The following is a 17,892-nucleotide window of genomic DNA, read 5'->3' as shown; positions in this document are numbered from 1 at the left end:
CACGCGACAAGCAGCACCGACGTGTCTGTTTCCCCTCTCTCTTTCTCCCCCTACTCACCGTCATTCCGTCACCGTTTATGACTGTTTTTAACCCAAACTCCGCCGCCTTCCCGCCTGAATGGCCCAAAACCGGTATGCAAATCGCGCGGGGCATGCTGGGCCTCCTCCACGGGGAGGGGGCGGGAGCTCCTGTGGCGGGCATGGCGGCGCGCAGGCGCGGGGTGCGCTCTCTCCTGACGGCCGGTGCTGGGAGCGTTTCCGGGTGGCGGCGGGCGGCGCCCCGGAAGGGCTCGCGGTGCGCGGCGGAGGGAGCGCGGCCGGCGCGGAGCCTCGGTGCCCCGCGGGCCATGGGGAGGTACGAGCCGGGCTGGGCCGGGCCGGGCGCGGGGCCCTGCGCGGCGGCGGGAGGGCCGGGCTGGGCCGGGCCGATCCTCACCGACTTCCGCAGCCGGCGGGGCCTGGGGGTGGGGCGCGGCTGCCGCACCCCGCGATGGGCCGCGCCTGGAGCCGGCGTTGGGCCCCGCCAGGCGGGACCAGGCCCGGTGCCGGCTCCAGGCCGCTGCCGGTGACCTTGGCCGGCCCGTTGGGCACCGGGAGGCTCCGCCCGTCCCGCGGTACCGTCCCCGTGGGGCTGCGGAGCTCCCGGCGCCGAGAAAACCCACCGGGGAGGGGGGGGGGGGGATGGGGCGGGGCTGGGGCCGCCCCGGCGGCCGGCGCTGCGGGGCGGAGGGCAGCTGGAGCAGGAGGAGGAGGAGGAGGGGGCTGCGGGGTGCCCTCCGGCGCCCCTGGAATGAAGGACCGTGGTGTTCTCCGCCCCCTTTTAGCTGCTGCGCCGGACGGGTGAGCGCCCGGCCCGGTGCTTCCTCGGGCAGCGGCAGAGCGGGCTCTGCCCCGCCTCTGTAGCACAGCGTGGGGTCCGCCTGGCTTTAGCTCGGGCTGTGGTCGCAGGTAGGACCCCGCGCTGCCCGTTCCAGCAGCTCCGCCGGTCGGTGCTGCTGTTCGCAGCCGCCAGACGCTGCTGCAGGAGGCCGGGCAACACCTGCACCTCGCTGTTGACCCTCTGTCTTCTGACAGAAAAGCTGGATTTTAGCCAAAACCCGTACCTCGGGAGGACCCAGGGGAGGTGCCTCTCCCGCAGCAGCGGGCGCTCGCCACGCTGGGGGGTGTGTTCTGATAGAGAAACCCCTGGAGAGACAGGAAGGAGCAGGCCTGGCTCCCGTGGGGAAGCTGCCTTCCCCCCATCTCCCCATGGGGATGGGCGGTGCCAAAAGTGTCTGGTGTTCCTGTAGGAACACGAGTTAAATGGAAGAGGAGGAGGCGGGAGTAGGTTTAACGCTGCCTGGGGGACCTGCTGGTGGCTTTGGGAAATGGCCTCTCCGTTCGCTGGCCCCACAGCGGTTGTGGATGTAATTAAAGACCTAGACACTCAGATAGCTGTAAGTAAAGCGCCGGGGCTTGCCAGGGGCTGGCATGTGGGGCTTGTCCCGTGTTTAGTCTGGTGTCTGGTGATGGCACGGACAGGGCGCCACAAGATCAGGAAATACCTGAGTGAAATGACTGATAACAAAGTGGGGTTTGCCCAAGGACACTCCAGAGCTTTCTCCCCTGCATGGTGGGTGAGAGTTCCTGCTGGAGCTAAACCCAAGGCTGGCACGCTGAAAGTCCCTCTGGATCTTGTGCAGAGCTCCTGGTCCAGAAATGCCAGCTGAGAGCGTGGGGGTGTAACGGTTTTACATCGTTAATGCAGTTAAAATGGAGCTGGAAACTTCCTGAGGGCGCTGCAGAAGTGCATCTTGGATCTAAACTCTCCTAAAAGAGCTCCCTGCCTGGCGGTGCATGAGTGTGTCCTGGATGCTGCTGAGTGCTGTGTGGTTTCTGGTTGGGTTTTGCTCTCAATTAATCCCAACTAACAAAGCCCCTCTGATGAGGGGGTAAAAAAAAATCTCCCTGTGTAGCTGAGGTAGCAGCTGCTCAGCTCCTGGCTTTGTGAACCTGTTCTGAAGCTGTTTAAACACTCTCTTCTTCTCTCCTGAGTCAGTTCACCCTGCAACGCACAGTGGTCGCTCTCAGCAGCTGCTTCTCACCCATGGGCCCAACACCAGAGCTTCCAGTCTGGGTTTTAGAGCCTCCTAGCCATGAAATCCAGCAGTTCCCAGTGTGTTGGCTCAGTGACCCATAACAAGCACTGAAGGGTGAAGCTGGAAGATCTGAGCACCCAGTTCAGCCACCACAACCCGCTTCTGGTTCACCTCAACAGCTCATCTCAGCTCATTGACTGTGGCTGTTGGTTTTCTGGTGCCAGAAGAACACTCAAAGGTGTCAGTGTGCAGGGGGTGGGGGTGTTACCTCTGTGTACCCACACTTGGGCTCTCAGAACTGGAACCAGCCCGTATTGTCACCCTGGCAGTGAGGAGTCTCTGCCAGCCGGGCTTGTGGAGTGATGGTGCCCAAGACCAGCCCTCCCACCCGTGCAGACCCCCGAGGGAGCCCGATCCTGTCTCCTGAGTCCTCCTTACTGAGTCCTCCTTTGTGTGGTCTCTTCCTCAGTACATACACATTGTGGCCTGAGTGAGGCACGTTCAGAGGTGCCCTGGCCTCAGGATTCAGCCTGAGGAACGAGCCAGCAGGTCGGTGCTGCTGCAGAGCTGCCACCTCTCCTCCCTGCTGCTCTACTTCCCATGGCAAACTTCCTCTTCCACCTACCAAGGAGCTTTCTTCCCTTCTTATAACTGTTTTTCCTCCTTTCAGCCAGACCTGATCTGCTACAAAACCCCTGCTGGGACACTGTGGTTCCCTCTGGACAAGGTGCAGTTGCCCCGTTGAACCCCTTCACTGGTTGCTAACTGGCTTTCGCTTCCTTCCCCAGTTGATTGGTTTGGGTCCCCACAACCCCAAGAAGAAGCAGGACCTAGATAAGCTTTATGACCTAAAAGCTAAAGCCCAGCAGATTATGAACCAGTTTGGCCCATCAACCTTGATCAACCTCTCCAACTTCTCCTCGATCAAGCCGGAGCCAGCCAGCACCCCCCCCCAGAACTCCATGGCCAACAGCACCGCCGTGGCGAAGATGCCTGGGACACCCAGTGGAGGAGGAAGGCTCAGCCCTGAAAGCAACCAGGTAACCTCATCCCCGAGTTTAGGACGATGAGGATGAGACACTTGGACCTGCCTGTGCCTTCATTCCTCCCTAAACTCCCAGTAAGAATGTACCATCCCCAGCAGCAGCAGTCAGTGAGCAGATGTCGCTGTGTTTTCCTCTGGTCCCAGGTGCTTTCAGGCTCGGTGGGTCTGGGCACTGCTGTAGAGGTGGTTTTTAGTCTTGGGGAAAATGGTAACTGGGGGAGAGACACCAGGAAATTCCCTGCCTTTTGGTATAAATGAGCCAGGAAGGGCCAGAACCTCCCCTGGTGTCGCTCAGCCATGTGTATCTGGTTCATCTCCCCAGGCTGACAGGCACCTTCCTCAGCAGCCTGTGTGGTGGTGCTCAGCAGCAGTAAAATCCCAGCTCCTTGCCATGTTTGGGCTGAGCAGGTGCTGCCTTCTGCCCCAGAATAACCCAGCAGGCCCATATCTCTGTTTCCCCCTTGAAACACTAACACTGATAAGCTCTGGGGACATGGAATGAGTTCCTTTGTGCCCTGAGCACTGGTTTAGTCACTGATGTTTTTTCTGTCTGCCTCTTTAGACTTCTAGTGTGGCCTTTGTCCCCTTTTGAAGCAGCTTTGCTTCAGCCAGTGGCATTTCAGTGCCAGTTTGGTGCAGGAGACTTGCTGATCCTGGCCTGCTGCATTCCACCTTCAGGGCACCCACTGAGAAGGACTCCTCAACACCTGATATTCCTTATCTCTGCCATTCCTGAACTGATAACCCTGCCTCAAGGCTTGTGACTTGGGCCTGGGGGGGTGGTGCTGGGGCAGGAAATCTTTTGTGGCTGTGCTGCCTGGGCTGCTGCTCTGCTCCTCTGCTGAAGCAGGGCAGTAAATCCTCCTCCTTCTCCCACATGCTCAGGTTTTAACCAAGAAGAAGTTGCAGGACCTGGTGCGTGAGGTGGATCCGAACGAGCAGCTGGATGAAGATGTGGAGGAAGTAGGTACCAACGTGTGGCAGGAAGAGCTAGCATGGGATTCCTCATGGACTGCTGGCCTTTTGCCCAAGGGAGGGGGGTTGGGTTGGTTTATGCTTCTATATCCTCCTGTTCACTGCAGCCTTCAGCCAGCACAGTCTGTTTCTCCAGCCCAATCTCAGAGAAGAGCTTTAAAACAGACATTGGCACAACCCCCCTTGAAACCCTGGCTTCTGCCCCTTCATTTCCATACCTCCTGCATGATCTCAGCTGCTCAGCACTGACAGGGCTGCTTGTTGTCCTTTCCTGCCACAGATGCTGTTGCAGATCGCCGATGACTTCATAGAGAGCGTGGTGACAGCTGCCTGCCAGCTCGCGCGGCATCGCAAGTCCAACACCCTGGAAGTCAAAGACGTCCAGTTGCATCTGGGTGAGTGATTTTTAGGGGCTTTTCCCCCCCTCAGCTACAAGCTTGAAGTCAGTTAGGGTGGGAAACCACAAGTAGCTACTAATTCTTTGCTGCTTAACGATCTGTGGGTGAACAGGGGGTCTGTTCCTCTAACCACCCCCTGTGGGTACAGTGAGGTGATGAGGCTGCTCTTGCAGGGGGTGGTTGGGGCAGTGTGCTGACCTGTGTTCTCTCTTCCAGAGCGTCAGTGGAATATGTGGATCCCGGGCTTTGGTTCTGAAGAGATCAGGCCCTACAAAAAAGCCTGCACTACAGAAGCTCACAAACAGGTAAGGAGCCCTGGGGGACACTGGAGAATCACGTGGGAGAGCCCTGATACGGGGAAGCGCGGACTCAGGTCCTGTAGGAAGTGGATTTGTAGCCTCTCCCAAGTGGTTTGGACTTGGAATAACTTCTAGAGTCTCCCCCCTGTTTGTGGAGAGAGGGTTGAGGTTGCTTTGGCTCCTCTCTGGGGTGCAGTGCAGGCTGTGCCCCGAGAGACGCTGTGGTATTGGCTGGCTGGAGGGTTAAAAACTACCTGAGAGCTGCAGAGAGGAACTTTTTGGCTGCCTCCTGTGCTCTGTCTTTGCACCTCTGCACTTGGCTGTAGGGGCTGTTAAACTGCTCCAGGTTCCAGGTGAACTGCAGGGCTCAAGTTCTATCCAGCTGCTCGTGAGCAGCATCTGTCCAGAAGGGTCCAGCCTCCAGCCCACTCACAGTCTTTAGCATTAAAACAGCTGCAACAAAGCCTCAGAGCCTGGGGAGGTTCTGCAGAGCGCGCTGCTGGCCTGGGGATTCGGATGCAGGCTGGAGCTGAGCAGCTCTGGGAGGCTTTTTGCCCCCCTTTAGTTTTGCTTTGGTCAGAGCTGGGGAAGGAGCTGCGCTGCAGGAGCTGTGGGGGGCTCACAGGTGGTGGTGAGTCCCTCCTGAAGAGAAAGGCCTTGAAGTGGGGGGTGGTCCCACGCACCGTTCAGTCTCACTTCCCACCTCGGGAGGAGCCACAGACGCTCCTTCCCTCTGGCTCCAGCCTGCGACTTGCACGACCTGTGTGGAAACAAGTTGGGTGGTGTCCTGAGAGGACCCCAACACCCTGTTCCTGCTGTAACCTCATCTGAGACACTCTGCTTCCCTCTCACTTGCAGAGAATGGCACTGATCCGCAAGACCACCAAGAAATAACCCCTGGCAGAGCCGGGAGAAGACGCCAGTGCATTTGGGATATCTGCCTCTCCACCATGCCACATCCATGGGATATTTTTTTTAATGCTTTACAGAGAAGCATATATTTTTTATTAATGGTGCAGCAATATCTTGACTTTCTGAGGAGACCTGCCAAAAACCATCCTACGCCCCCTCCCTCATCTCCCCTCCGAGCGCAACGTATCTCAAAGACTCTTATTTGTGACTTGATTTATCGTCTACGTGATTATCCAGGGGACAGAGCGTTTGATCTTGTGTGGGACAGTATTAGAAGCATCTGTAGAGGTTTTTGTTTCCTCCTTCCTGCCCCTACCTGCTCCAGTACTTTGTAATGTCAGTGTTTATATAAATACTTGCGTTTGTTTTACATGAATAAAGAAATTATTAATCTAAAACCCCAGACCTGCTGGTCTTGTGCTCTTCAGAGGGAGGAATTGCAGGTGAAACAGGCAGCGCTCGCCTTGCCTGGTCCCTGCCCTGGTAAGAGATCTCCTGCCCTGAGGTAAGGGGAAGGATTTGGGCTGCCTCTGCTGGGCTGAGGGGCTGGGCGGGTGCCTTTCCCTCCTTATGTCCAGCCCAGGGCGAGTTATTTGCTCATTGCTTGGACATTTGGCCTGTGAGGAGAGGGAAACAGAGGCAACCCTGGTCCTCTGCTTGGCAGAGATGTAAGGAAAAGCCCCATCCCTCTGCCTGCTCCTGTTCCCTCTTGATCTTCACTGCAGAAGTCACAGGTGGGGAGGAAGAAGCCAGCACCCCCAGTTCCCTGCCCACTCCAGCACCGGTCCTTGGCCTCTGGGTACCTACATGGGAAACCCCCTTGGCCACAATAATTTGGGAACTGGTCTGGGCTCTTTCCTGCTTTCACTGGCTAAAGAGCCCAGGGAGTGGGAGACAGGCACAGCCTGCCCTGCTCGGGGCGGAGGGCTGTGGAGCTGTCTGCCAGCAGCTCCAGCTTGGCTGGCACTGAGGAGCTGCTGCTCAAACCTGAGTGCCTTGTCCTCCCTGAGTGCAGGGAGAGGCTGAGGCAGGGAGAGTCTCAGGCAGAGAGAGGGGGTTCTGAGTGGGGCAGGGGAGGACCTGTAGTTCCTCATGGGAGGATGGGTCAGCCTTGGGGAAGGGGGCTCGGAGGGAGAGCAGAGGAAGGGGTGCCACCCCTCTCTGCAGACCTCTCCTGCTCAGAGGCTCCCAGGACAGTCCCCATCCTGCCTGGGGACTTTGGTGCTGGCTGCTTCCCTATCCCCAGGAAAACACAAGCAGGCAGCAGTGAACGGGGATGTTTAATGTGTCCCTGCTCCTGCCTGTGCCCCAGCAGCTCCCATCCTGTGCATGGCCACGGGCAGAGCCGAGTGTGTCCCAGCCCTGCCAGCATCCCCAGCTCTAGCACGAGCATCTCTTCTGCTTCTCTTCCTTCTCCAGCACCCGAACCTTGCGCGGCACCGGCACGGGGACGCTGCTCTTCACCCCATCCCACGCCTCAGTGGGAGCCAGCTGCCCCGTCTGCAGCGCCTGGTAGATGCACAGGGTCAGCATCTGGAAAGCCTGGACCACGTTGCTGGCATCCTTGGCCGAGGTCTCGATGTAGCGCACCCTCAGCGAGGCTGCCAGCTTCTCCGCCTCCTTCCTGCCCACCCGCCGCTGCCCCACCAGGTCGCTCTTGTGCCCCACCAGCAAGAAGATGATTTGGAACGGCTGGACCGTGTCCAGCACCTCCCGGTGCCAGCGCCGGACGCTCTCGAAGGACGCGCGGTTGGTGAGGTCGAAGAGCAGCATCCCCCCGGCCGAGTTGCGGTAGTAGGAGCGCGTCACGGACCTGGGGCGCGAGGAGAAAGGGGATGAGCAGCCCCAGGGGTTCTCCTGTCCTGCCTTGGGCAGCAGCATCTCCCCTGCCTGCAGAGCAGCCCGGCCGTGCCCCCGTCCCTGTGGCCAGCACACTGCTCCTAAGCCACTCTGAGGAAAGCTAATGGACACTTTTGCTGTGTCAGCACGCCCAGGCAGCTCTGTCCTTGCTCAGCCACCTCAGCTCACGTGTGTCCTGCAGTCACAGGCCTGCTGGCCTCCCGACCCCAGCAGCCATGTCCCCTGAGCTCCCGTCCCCAGCAGCCCTGGCAATGAAAGGTGAAGGCTCCTGGCAGCTGAGCTGAGGAAGATGCTTTACCGAGCTACCAGTAAGCTCCCAGTCTCTTCACCCAACCCTCTATGGCTGGTGGTGCTTGGGGATGTGTGTAGGGGTGTCCCATACCCCCTTTGGGGCTTACAAGGGAACCCCAAGGGCTCCTTTCCCTGGTGACATCACTGGCTTTGGCTCATCTTGCCCCCACAGCCTGCTCAGTGCTGGCCATTGTTCCTCATCCATGGGCATCCCCCAGCAAGGGGACGAGTGGGAACAGGACCCTATCCAGGACCTCCCTGGGACTGCATCACCCCCTAGCAAACCAAAACCAGGGGGACACCCAGCCCCATCACCCCTCCACACCCTGCAGCTAGACCCACCTGAACCGCTCCTGCCCGGCTGTATCCCAGAACTGCAGCTTCACCCGCAGCCCCGGCTCCAGCTCCACGAACTGGACGTAGAAGTCCACCCCCACCGTCTCGTTGATGGTGTCCAGGAAGACTCCCTCGGTGTAGCGCCGCAGCAGCGAGGATTTCCCCACCGTCGAGTCCCCCAGCATGATCACCCGGAACTGGTACTGCCACCGCGGCTCCATCGGCACCGCCGCCGCCTCGCAGGCCCCGCCGCGCCGGGCGCATGCACGGGCAGGCCGCAGCCTCCCCTCCTCCACCCATGAGGCGTTCCCGCCCCGCCATGGGTGCTGGGTGGCCCCTTTGCTCCCTCTGTGTTGGCTCCATCTGGCTGGAAGCTGTTGGGGAGGGAGGGAAGCGGGATCCCACGTTCCCAGGGGACACGAGGCGCAGCAAGTGACGCGGCCACAGCAGCCGTGGGCGGTGTGTTACCCCACCAGTGACCCAGCCCCAAAGCAGAGCGCCCTCCACGCCAGGGGTGAGCAGGCAGTGTGCCCCTGCCAGGGCTCTGGCGCTTGGCACAGCCTTTATTGAGTGGGAAAAGCCACCTGCACAAAGGGCTGCAGGGTGCTGGGTGGGGAGAGAAACAGCCCCAGGTGGGGAGGGGTCCTGTATCCCCCCCCAACCCCTCCCCATCAGCACCAGCAGCGCTCCTGGGGCTCTCCCTGCACAGGGGGCTGCCGGCGGCTCTGGCTGGGGATGAGCCTGACGGCACCGCAGCCCCGGTGAGGGGTGAGACCCTCCGGCCCCAGCGCCCGCTGGATGCCCCCCACCAGTGTCTGGAAGGCCAGCTCCACGTTGGTGTTGCTGTGGGCTGAGGTCTCCACGAAGGCCATGCCCAGGGTGGCTGCCAGGTGCCCGGCTTCCTCTGCCGACACGGCTCGCTCGGCTGCCAGGTCACACTTGTGTCCCACCAGGACGAAGACGGGGGGTCGGTCCCCAGCAGCTTCGTGGTACCACTCAGGGATGTGCTCGAAGGACGCCCGGTTGGTGAGGTCAAACACCAGCAGCACACCAGCCGCGCTCCGGTAGAAGGACCTGGTGATGGACCTGGGCACAGCACAGGCATTTCTGGAGGGGGGGAGGGTACCCTGGCACCCACCAGGCCCCATGCCCACTTCTCCCAGACAGGGCTTGGGGGATTTCAGGTCCCAGTTGGGATATTGAGAGCAGGAAGGGGAGACCTGCATGGTCCCCCTGCATCCCCTTTTCTATTCAGCAGCTCCCCTCCAGACTGGAGGGCTCCAGAGGAGACCGGTGGGGTTTCACCCTGGAGGGGCTTGGGGGTCCCTCCCTCCATCCCCACGCTGTTCAGTGGGGTGGAGCAGTACCTGGGGGTGGGTGCTGATCGAGCAGAACACTGGGCAGAGACAGCGTGCCCCCAGACCAACCCTGAGCCCCCTCCAAAACCTCCCAGGGATGGGGGCAGCATGGGAGTCCTGGCTCCAGCCAGAGCACTCAGCTCTTCACACCCCATTTGAGACTCTTTCACACTCCTGGCTTCAGCCTGATGCAATCAGGAAGGAAACTACCCAGCCCACCCAGCATCCCAGGACCAGCACCCAGCTCTGCTCCCTTAGTTGCCCCCCAAACCAGCTCCAGCTTCACCGCAAGCTCAGCACTAGGACTCAAGAGCCCTTAAAGCATCACTATCCCAGCCAGCCATCGCTGCCCATCCCTGCCCAGGGACTTTACACCCACCTCAAGGTGAGAGGGGAAAAAGCAGCTGGGTGCTGGGGCCCCTCAGGGGTGCCGTGTCCCTGTCCCCACCTCACCTGAACCTCTCCTGGCCGGCCGTGTCCCAGAGCTGCAGCTTGGCCTTGCCGGTGGGCGGCAGCGGGATGATGCGGCTGTAGAACTCCACTCCAACGGTGGGGCCGGGGGCTGCTGCCCTGCTGCCCCCCCAGCCCAGCCCCTCTGCGAAGCAGCGCAGCAGGGAGGACTTCCCCACGGCCGCGTCCCCCAGCACGATGACACGGAACTGGTAGTGACCCCCCAGGTCAGGGTCCTGGGGGGGATCTGTCACTGTCCCCATGCTGGTGGCTGCCTGCAGGAAGGCTGAAGGCGCTGGCCTGAGGCTGGCTGGGTCCCTCTGCTCTAGGTCTCCACCCTTGTCCCCACCCCACAGCACCTTCGCCTTGCACCCACCCAGATGGACAAACAGACTGTCCTGGGGAGGAGGGAGAAGCTCCATCCGTGTCCTTCTCCCCCCCCACTCAGGCTACTGAGTTTGGTGTTGTCACACACCAGCTCTGTCCCACTGCCTGGTCTTGGTGACAAAGATGGGGACAGGCAGGCAGAGTGTGCAAACACGCTGCTGGTGCTCCCCAGGAGGGATGAGCTCTGTGGGAAAAGGGGAAAAACAGAGGCAGGGGGCAAAGGCAGGGACTCCCCCCCACCCCCCAGCAGCTGACTGCAAACAGCCCCAACTGCCACTGGCCTCAGCAGGTGCAGGGACTGTGCCACAGCCCAGCTCCCCTGAGCAGAGACCAGTTACAGCCCCACCACCCCCCAGCACAGCTGAGGCCATTTTCAGCCCCTTCTGTTGTGTCCTGAGCACACAGATGACTCAAGGCTACAGTGGAAGATGGTGCCTTTGCCTGGGCAGGAGCCATCCCACAAGTTCCAGGACAACTTTCCAGCACTCCCAGGGCTGCTGGGTGACCCTCTGGTGTGGGGAAGGGAAAGCAGACACCCACTCCTGATGAACACAGCTCTGCTGCACAAAGGGCATCTGCATTGGCTCCCCATGACTGGAACTCCCTGCAGAGGGGAGCACCAACACACACACAGACAGTCCACCAGCACTACCAACACACCCCAGACACAAGCACAGCAGACACAGCAAGTTCCCAGTGATTGGATTTATTCACCTTTAACAGGTTTTACAACCAGCACCTCTCACCCAGGCTCTTCTCCTGAAGTAAACTCCACAAAAAGGGATGGCTCTTCCATGCCAAGGGTTTAAACAGCAGCTCTAGCAGCACCAGGAGCAGCTGTTCCCACCTGGGGGAGCTCAGGACTCGGGAAGGGGCTCCAGCCTCAGGAGGAGGGCTGGAGAGAAGGAGCTCTGGCACCACAGCATGGAAACCTTCTGGGACTGGGCTCGTCTGCACCTCTACTTCGACCTAAGGAGGGGATACAAAATAAGGGGGCTGAAGGAAGAGCAGTTTGAGTCAGCAGCTGTGCAGGGGAAGCTCTGTGCAGGGGAAGCTCTGTGCAGGGACTTCACCTGGCCTCAGCCCCATATCCGCAGGATTCATCCAACCGTCTCCCAAGAGAAGGGTCATCACTGACCAGGCTGCGCCCCAGCTGTGGCACAACTGACCTCACCCACCCTCCCAATTAAACACCTTCACTAATGAAGTCCATTGCTCCCAGCTGCAAAGCCCAGACTGCCCTTTGTCCTCTGGCACTGGGAGCTGCCTCTCACACACCCACAGAGGACACTCACGTGCTCCATGTTCACAGCTCCCCATGATCTGGGCTCCAAGGACAACAAACCAAGTCCCTTTGCTGGGAACAGGGGCTGAAAAGCTCTCAGCCTTTTCCACTAAGTGAGTGATTCCTGTGAAAAAGAAACCAAAACAGAGCCACATAAGTACCCAAAGTCGCTGATACACAAGGAATCACCAGATCTAACCTGGTGTTCATCCCTTCTCTTGAGCAGGGGGCTCCACTCCCACCCCAGCCTTCCCCAAGGAGTAAGGCCAACGCAGACTTGTCTTCCAACTGGCCCCTCTCAGAGCAGCACTGCACCAGCAAAGAGGCTGAGACCAGTCTGAATTTCACTTTTCCTCCTTTTTCGACCACGAGATCGGTATTCAGATCTGATGGGAAAGGGATCTGGAGGGCCAAGTGACAGAGCTGTGACAAGGGTGTTATGTATGTGCTTACCTCAGCTCCATCCAGCAGCCACACCATCAGCTGAGTGAGCTCTGAAACACCAACCAACCCTGGAAGACATCACAACCCCCACCCCGAGGTCAGTGGCAGGCTGCAGACTCCTGAGTACACAGCCCTGACCAGTGCCCTGCAGAGAGAAACACCCCAATTCCCAGGAATATATAGGAGGGGCGAGTGACAGCAAGAGGCAAGAGAGGCCCAGCAGTCAAAGACCTTCCCGTTGCTCTTGCATGTTGTTGGAGACCTGTAGCTATTGCACAGAGCCACAGCTCTTGGATAAACATGCAGCCAGCACCCAGCTCCCCTGCTACAGCTCCGGAGCCGCAGGCAGAGTCAAGGCACAGGGAATTATCAGCACTGGATCACATCCGATCCCCACGCCTGGAGACACTGGGGAGAGAAAATCACCTTGTCCCACCCATAGAGGATCCTGACCAGGAGAAATATTGGATTCTGGACTCCGGAGAGACTTGCCATGGGCAGCACAAAGTCCTCTGTACAGAGCCTAAGCCTGCAGAGGACTCACACTGGGCTGCTCTGGCCCATCAAGGCCATGATGGCCACCAAGTTCCCAACGCAAAGGGAGACTCTGGACCCTGGATCGTGCATCTCACCTGCCTGATGTTACGAGGTGAGGTGCTGCTGGGCTCCCCTTCTGTGCCAGGGCGCTGCTGGGGAAGCAGGACAGCCCTGAGCTTCGGAGGGACTCTAAAAGACAGGAAAACCACGGTAAAACGAGAGAAAAGCTGCAACACCCCCTGCCTCCCGCTTCTTCACCACCAGCTGAGACCCCAGCACATCTCCTGGGGTATTCGCCTTCCCCCGGCCGCAGCTCGCCCAGCCCCCCGGCCCGGCCCGGCCCCCTGTGCTTTCCCGAAGTGTTGCCGGACAGTTACTGAGGCTCCAACTGAGCGGCGACCGTCGAGGAAAACCCTTCGCTCTCGGCTCCTTTTTGACTGCACCTGCCACACCACCGAGGCAGGCGCAGCTTCGATAGGGCCGGGCAGGCCGCAGGGCTCCTCCGCCCAGCAGCCGCCTCTCCCGGGCGGGCCTTCCGCAGGCCGCTCACTCACCCACGGCGGCCCCGCACGCTGGGCCCGGTGCGGGGAGGAGGCCGCAAGGCCCTCCCGCGGCCCCCGGGGCTCTCCGCAGCCCATCGGAGCGCCCCGAAACGCCGCCGCCCGGCTGCCGGATCTGCGGGGCGTCGATGTGGCGGAGCCGAGCGGCGGGAGAGCCCCCGGTGAGGGCGGATAGCGGCGGATTGTCCCCGCGTCGTGACCACCCCGCTCGGCGACCGCCATCGGCAGGAGAGACCGAACGCCGCCCGCGGGGGCTTTTAATAGGGCGGCAGAGCGGGCGCTGATTGGCTGCCGGCGCCGCGTTCTCCCGCAGAGCCTTCTGGGAGTTGTAGTTCGTGGCGCGTAAGGCCCTCCCTCCCGCGCCAGGCCGTGCCAGGCCGTGCCATACCGTCCCGCTCCCCCCAAAGGATAAACGCGCCCCTCTCCTCCGACAGCAGCAGGGAAAATCCCACCCCCAAGCAGTCAGAGCACGACTTGCAGCCCCTCCAGGCGCACTGCGCTCCCCACCCTGCCGAAATGAAGGCCCAGTGTGCCTGGCAGGGCTACAGCAACCTCTCTCCGCCCCACCACGCACAGCTCAGGCCTTGCCCCTCGGAAAGGTGGAGGCAGCAGCCACCTTTTCCCTACACCCTCCTCTCTTTTGGGAGGTGATGGGAACCCCAATCCTCAGGTTCTTTGGGAACAGAAGTCAATCAGCCACAGCAATACCTCTGCGGGGTCTCTGGCTCGTGGTCCATCGTCGGTGGGAAGGGTTTAAACTGAGGGGCCCGCTGGTTGGATGGACCGATGCACCTTCTGCAGGGACAGATCCTGAAGCCACAGCTGCCATGAGAAACAGGCGTGACAAACCCCAGACTGATTCTTGCCCCTGAGCCCTGGAGAAAGTTCAAAAGGGATGAGGGAGAAAAATCGTTAGTTGTGAATTTGTTGTGAGCAAGATGCCCAGAGGAAGACATCCACCGTGCCCAGGAACTGCCCTTTCAAGCTGGTGACCCACCACAAGCATGCCAGAGTACCAACAAAATAAGCCTGGCACCCATTTAATGCAGAAGTCAGTGTGCTAATGAGCCCCCAACCTTGCATGGCCAAGCTTTTCTAAAAAAAGCCCTTCTCAAAACTGGCAGAGACAAGTTACAGGCAGTTGGTCCCATCCTCCACCTCCTCCACGGGCCTTGCAGCTGCTCTGCCAAATCAGGAGTCATTCCCTGGGCAGCCCAAGTGCTCCTTGGCACAGCAAGTCATCCACAGTGAACCTAGAAACCTCCCTGTCAGATCCTAGGGCAGGATAGAAACTGGAAGTTCACTGCAGCAAAAACCAGCCCAGCCCAAAGATTCAAACCTTGGTAAAACATCAGGTGTTTGGGAAGAGAATCTTCCAAATGATAAATGCAGAGAGTGGCCAGAGAGTGATACCAAAACCCAGCGGATGCTCAGCAGAGCTCAGCCCATCAAAGAGGGATGGAGACCCAAAGAGGAGCAGAGAAGAATCCCACCTCATGTCTCCAGCTGGGAGCCTCCCATCAGCCTCTTGTGGGAGTAAAAGCTGGAAGAGACTGCAGTTCCCTCCGCCGGACAGGTGGGAGCAGACAACCCACAGGGAAACGCTCTGAACAACTAACAGGGAAAACAAACACGAATTAGTGATCCAGGCTGCGGTGCCTGCGGCTCCTGGGGGATCCTGTGTGCCCTGGCCACGTACAGCTCTTAAGGTGTATCTCCTTAACACTGTTATCTACCATTGCTTTGGGCCTGGAAATAATTTTACAGTGGAAGCAGCATGATATGATCTGAGAAAAACAGAGAGTGTGCCAAGCAGTAACCCCCAAGCCCCTCTTAAAACACTGACTGCACTTGGTGAAACTCTTTTGTCTGGGGACAGCTGCTGAGGAAGAAAAGCAGAGTAACTTGGGAAAAAAAAGGAGGAGGAATCTGCAGGCAAAAGGTCAAGTAAGCTTTGTGACAGCAACTTTTTCTGAACTGGAAATTCCATCAGTTTCTGAATGTAGCTGCTGCATTCAAAGTTCCTACCTTATCCTGCCACTGAATTAACTTCATGTCTAAGCAAATCCAGGTTCAATCCACAAACTGGTGTATCCAGTATGCTTTACAAGATGTGCTGGGAGATAGAAAGGCTGGAAGGTAAAAATTCCTTTCTGATCTTGTTTAGCAGAAGCTGGGGATTAGCAAGTCAGTAATAAGATACTGAATAAGCAAAGATCAAACATCTCTGTTCCTCAAAAGGGATTCAGAGAAATACCCAAGGGTGTTTGGTGCTTCATGGTGAGCAGGATATGAACCTGCCTCCTGAAACAGGTCCAAGTAACAGGAATTTTCCCTAGTCAGACACACAGGGAAAGGATCAGCACTGGCCCCCATGAGACCCCTCAACCCACACACAGGACTGTGCTGCTACAGACCCACATCTGCTCAACAGATGGTTTCCAACTCTACACCCCACTGGAGCCTGGTCAGAATTCCTCAGAGGCCACCCCTGATACTTTACTGTCAAGCTTTTAATTAACACACCTTAATGGCAACAGGACACCCCCCCAGTCTTGCAGCTTACACTTTGGAAATCACCACTTCATGCCCAACAAACAAAGCAACACCCACACCATTCCAGCTCTGCAGCTGGCAGAACGTTTCCCACTCTGTGTAGCTCACAGGGTGATCTGAGAGTCCCTGTAACTCAGAGTCATCTAAATCAGATCACCACAACCTCATCAAGTGACACAGAAGAACCTTTGAGTGTCTTTTGTAATTGCCAGTAAACATTGCAGGCTGAAAGGCAAAACTTCATAATCTCAGTCACAGATTTTGATGCAGTTTTTAAGAATTCTGTAACCCCAGTGAGCTGTGGTATTATCTACTGTGGATCTCTTGCCTTTAGCACATAAAGATGAAAGCAGAATGTACCTTACTGCATGGAGTCCTTGTCTTTGATCTTGTGTTGCACTGAATGGTAATTTATCAGGGCTTTTCCTGTAGCTGTCCACAAGAAACAAAATCCCACACTTGTTTAACTTGGATTCCAGAACACAAACCCTATGGATCCAGGTGACCAGTTGTTTTGTAACTCCACATAAAAGTCTCCTCTGTATTTCAGATGCTGCAATAGTGGCCAGGAGCTGGAAACAAACATGAAGATGAGTAAGTGATACACAGGAGGGGCAAAAAAAATTAAGTGCAGAGAGATGAAGAGCTCAGCTTGGCTGAGATTCACACAAACAACCCAGAAGGCTGGCTCAGACACCAAGGGAACGTGGCCCAAAGCCTCACCTCAACCTCTCTCCCAAAACGTAACACAGGAGCTATTTTAAGCTCTGCATCTCCAGCAAACAGGCTTCTGTGGGCAATCTTTGCTGGGCTCTACTCCAGAATTGCTCTCTGCCTAAGAGACTGAGGGTCTGTATATCTGCAGCTCTCCTAGAAACTAGGGGATGCCACTCAGGATGGCTCAGACCAACTGTTACCAACTTTCTTTCCACCACAGACACAAGAGCAGAGAGCAAACAGGGTTACTGTCTGTGAGGGGAGCTGTGCCACCATAACCTGTCCCACTGTCCCCCCAGAGACAGACAGACAGATGTGCTTTATCCACCCATTAAGACATATTACATGGAACAGCCCCATGGACCAGCCTCAGAACAGCAGCATCAGTTTGTATGGATACAGTCAGTGTGGCTTCAGGCCACCTCACAAAGCAAACTGGGATGGCTGTATTGGAAGAGCTACAGTTTAGGGGGGATCAGGAAAGACAGGTCAAAAGGAGGAGAATAAGGGGGATGGGAATAACATGGAATAATGGGAATATGTTACTACAGTAAGAGAACAGCCTAGAAAGCATTTAACACCAGAACATAAAGAAAACCTTCTTTACATCACCTCTGAAATGCCACTCCAGGGAACTGGTACTCTTCAGGAAGGGGCCACCGCCTGGGTGTTGAGCACCAGTGAGCAGCTCCACCAGAAGGAGAACAGCACCCTGCTCTCTTCCACCTCTGCAGCCCCTGAAACACCAGCATATGCAGGGAACAGTCCATTCCTGAAGTTCAGAATTACTGAGGGTTGAGGACACTGGGAACAGCCCAGGGCAGAGTCAGATGCACAGCAGGAGGAAGAAAAACCACAGCAGATGAGAATGCAGAGCTGCAGGAGTCCTCCAGTTCCAGGAGTCCTCCAGTTCCAGGAGTCCTCCAGCTCCACTTGCTCAGAAATAGGCTGAATTCAGTAGGCATCACCACTCCCCTCGTGTTCACATCCTGTTTCCCATTGCAGTTGATAAAAAAGACCACAGACTGACAAAGATATCATAATTATGGACACAAACAAAGGCGTAGTAGAAGTAGGCTTTATGAAAGTATCTAAATTTCGTGGCAAATCTCTGCATCAACATGGGCAGAGAGGCAACTCCATGCTTTGCAGCAGCAATTTCAGTTACCCAAACTATTTCTTGGATAGACATTTATTACAGGTAGTTTATCTGCTCCTATTTCTCAAAGAGTTTAAGGCACAAAAGCCTGAAAAGGGCTTATAACATGTACATAAGTGCTATTATTTTTGCTGTCACCTCTAAAGCGACATAATATTAGCTTAAATATATTGCTTGTCCATCCAGCTTATACAACATCCAGTAGAAAAATGCTTTCCTGGTTAAGCAACAATTTGTTGCACAAT

At 57.5% G+C, this 17,892-nt stretch overlaps 3 protein-coding genes and 1 long non-coding RNA gene across 6 annotated transcripts; 1 reads left to right on the top strand and 3 right to left on the bottom strand.

The window, feature by feature from the left end:
* Positions 1-258: 258 nt before the first annotated feature.
* TAF12 (TATA-box binding protein associated factor 12) lies at positions 259-6,098 on the top strand. Of its 2 annotated transcripts, XM_084274170.1 has the most exons (7): positions 288-355; positions 1,290-1,436; positions 2,867-3,118; positions 4,009-4,086; positions 4,379-4,493; positions 4,713-4,801; positions 5,654-6,098. In XM_084274170.1, exons 2-7 carry the CDS (start codon positions 1,368-1,370, stop codon positions 5,687-5,689), a joined length of 639 nt encoding a protein of 212 aa, XP_084130296.1. In that variant the 5' UTR covers positions 288-355; positions 1,290-1,367; the 3' UTR covers positions 5,690-6,098. The 2 variants fall into 2 exon arrangements, with proteins under 2 accessions (XP_084130297.1, XP_084130296.1); XM_084274171.1 differs by lacking the exon at positions 1,290-1,436 and having other exon boundaries at positions 259-355.
* A 989-nt stretch (positions 6,099-7,087) lies between these two features.
* Positions 7,088-8,415, bottom strand: LOC311200040 (ras-related protein Rab-39B-like; the record flags this gene model as incomplete). Its single annotated transcript, XM_084274200.1, has 2 exons — positions 7,088-7,520; positions 8,201-8,415. The coding sequence occupies 2 exons, from the start codon at positions 8,413-8,415 to the stop codon at positions 7,088-7,090; spliced, it is 648 nt and encodes a 215-aa protein (XP_084130326.1).
* Positions 8,416-8,865: 450 nt separating this feature from the next.
* LOC311199995 (ras-related protein Rab-42-like) lies at positions 8,866-10,265 on the bottom strand (the record flags this gene model as incomplete). The annotated part of the gene is made up of 2 exons (XM_084274142.1): positions 8,866-9,280; positions 10,006-10,265. 2 exons carry the CDS (start codon positions 10,263-10,265, stop codon positions 8,866-8,868), a joined length of 675 nt encoding a protein of 224 aa, XP_084130268.1.
* An 822-nt stretch (positions 10,266-11,087) lies between these two features.
* LOC311200136 lies at positions 11,088-16,250 on the bottom strand. 2 transcript variants are annotated; one of them, XR_014617801.1, is made up of 7 exons: positions 16,132-16,250; positions 14,709-14,829; positions 13,924-14,090; positions 12,751-12,844; positions 12,128-12,186; positions 11,685-11,798; positions 11,088-11,358 (listed from the first exon to the last, which is right to left on the bottom strand). It is a non-coding gene; the product is annotated as an uncharacterized lncRNA (long non-coding RNA). The 2 variants fall into 2 exon arrangements; XR_014617802.1 differs by lacking the exons at positions 13,924-14,090; positions 14,709-14,829; positions 16,132-16,250 and adding an exon at positions 13,210-13,433.
* Between the last annotated feature and the right edge of the window lie 1,642 nt (positions 16,251-17,892).

This window comes from Gallinula chloropus (assembly GCF_964237585.1).
Source record: "Gallinula chloropus genome assembly, chromosome: 22".
In the NCBI taxonomy this organism is placed as follows: domain Eukaryota; kingdom Metazoa; phylum Chordata; class Aves; order Gruiformes; family Rallidae; genus Gallinula; species Gallinula chloropus.
Note: the sequence above shows the minus strand (reverse complement) of the source record. Positions and strands in the feature narration are given on the sequence as shown.

Coding starts and splice junctions, on each gene's coding strand:
- TAF12 (XM_084274170.1), top strand. CDS start 1,368: ATGGCCTCTCCGTTCGCTGGCCCCACAGCGGTTGTGGATGTAATTAAA. Junction 3,119..4,008: donor TCAGCCCTGAAAGCAACCAG/GTAACCTCATCC, acceptor CCACATGCTCAG/GTTTTAACCAAGAAGAAGTT. Junction 4,087..4,378: donor TGGATGAAGATGTGGAGGAA/GTAGGTACCAAC, acceptor TTCCTGCCACAG/ATGCTGTTGCAGATCGCCGA.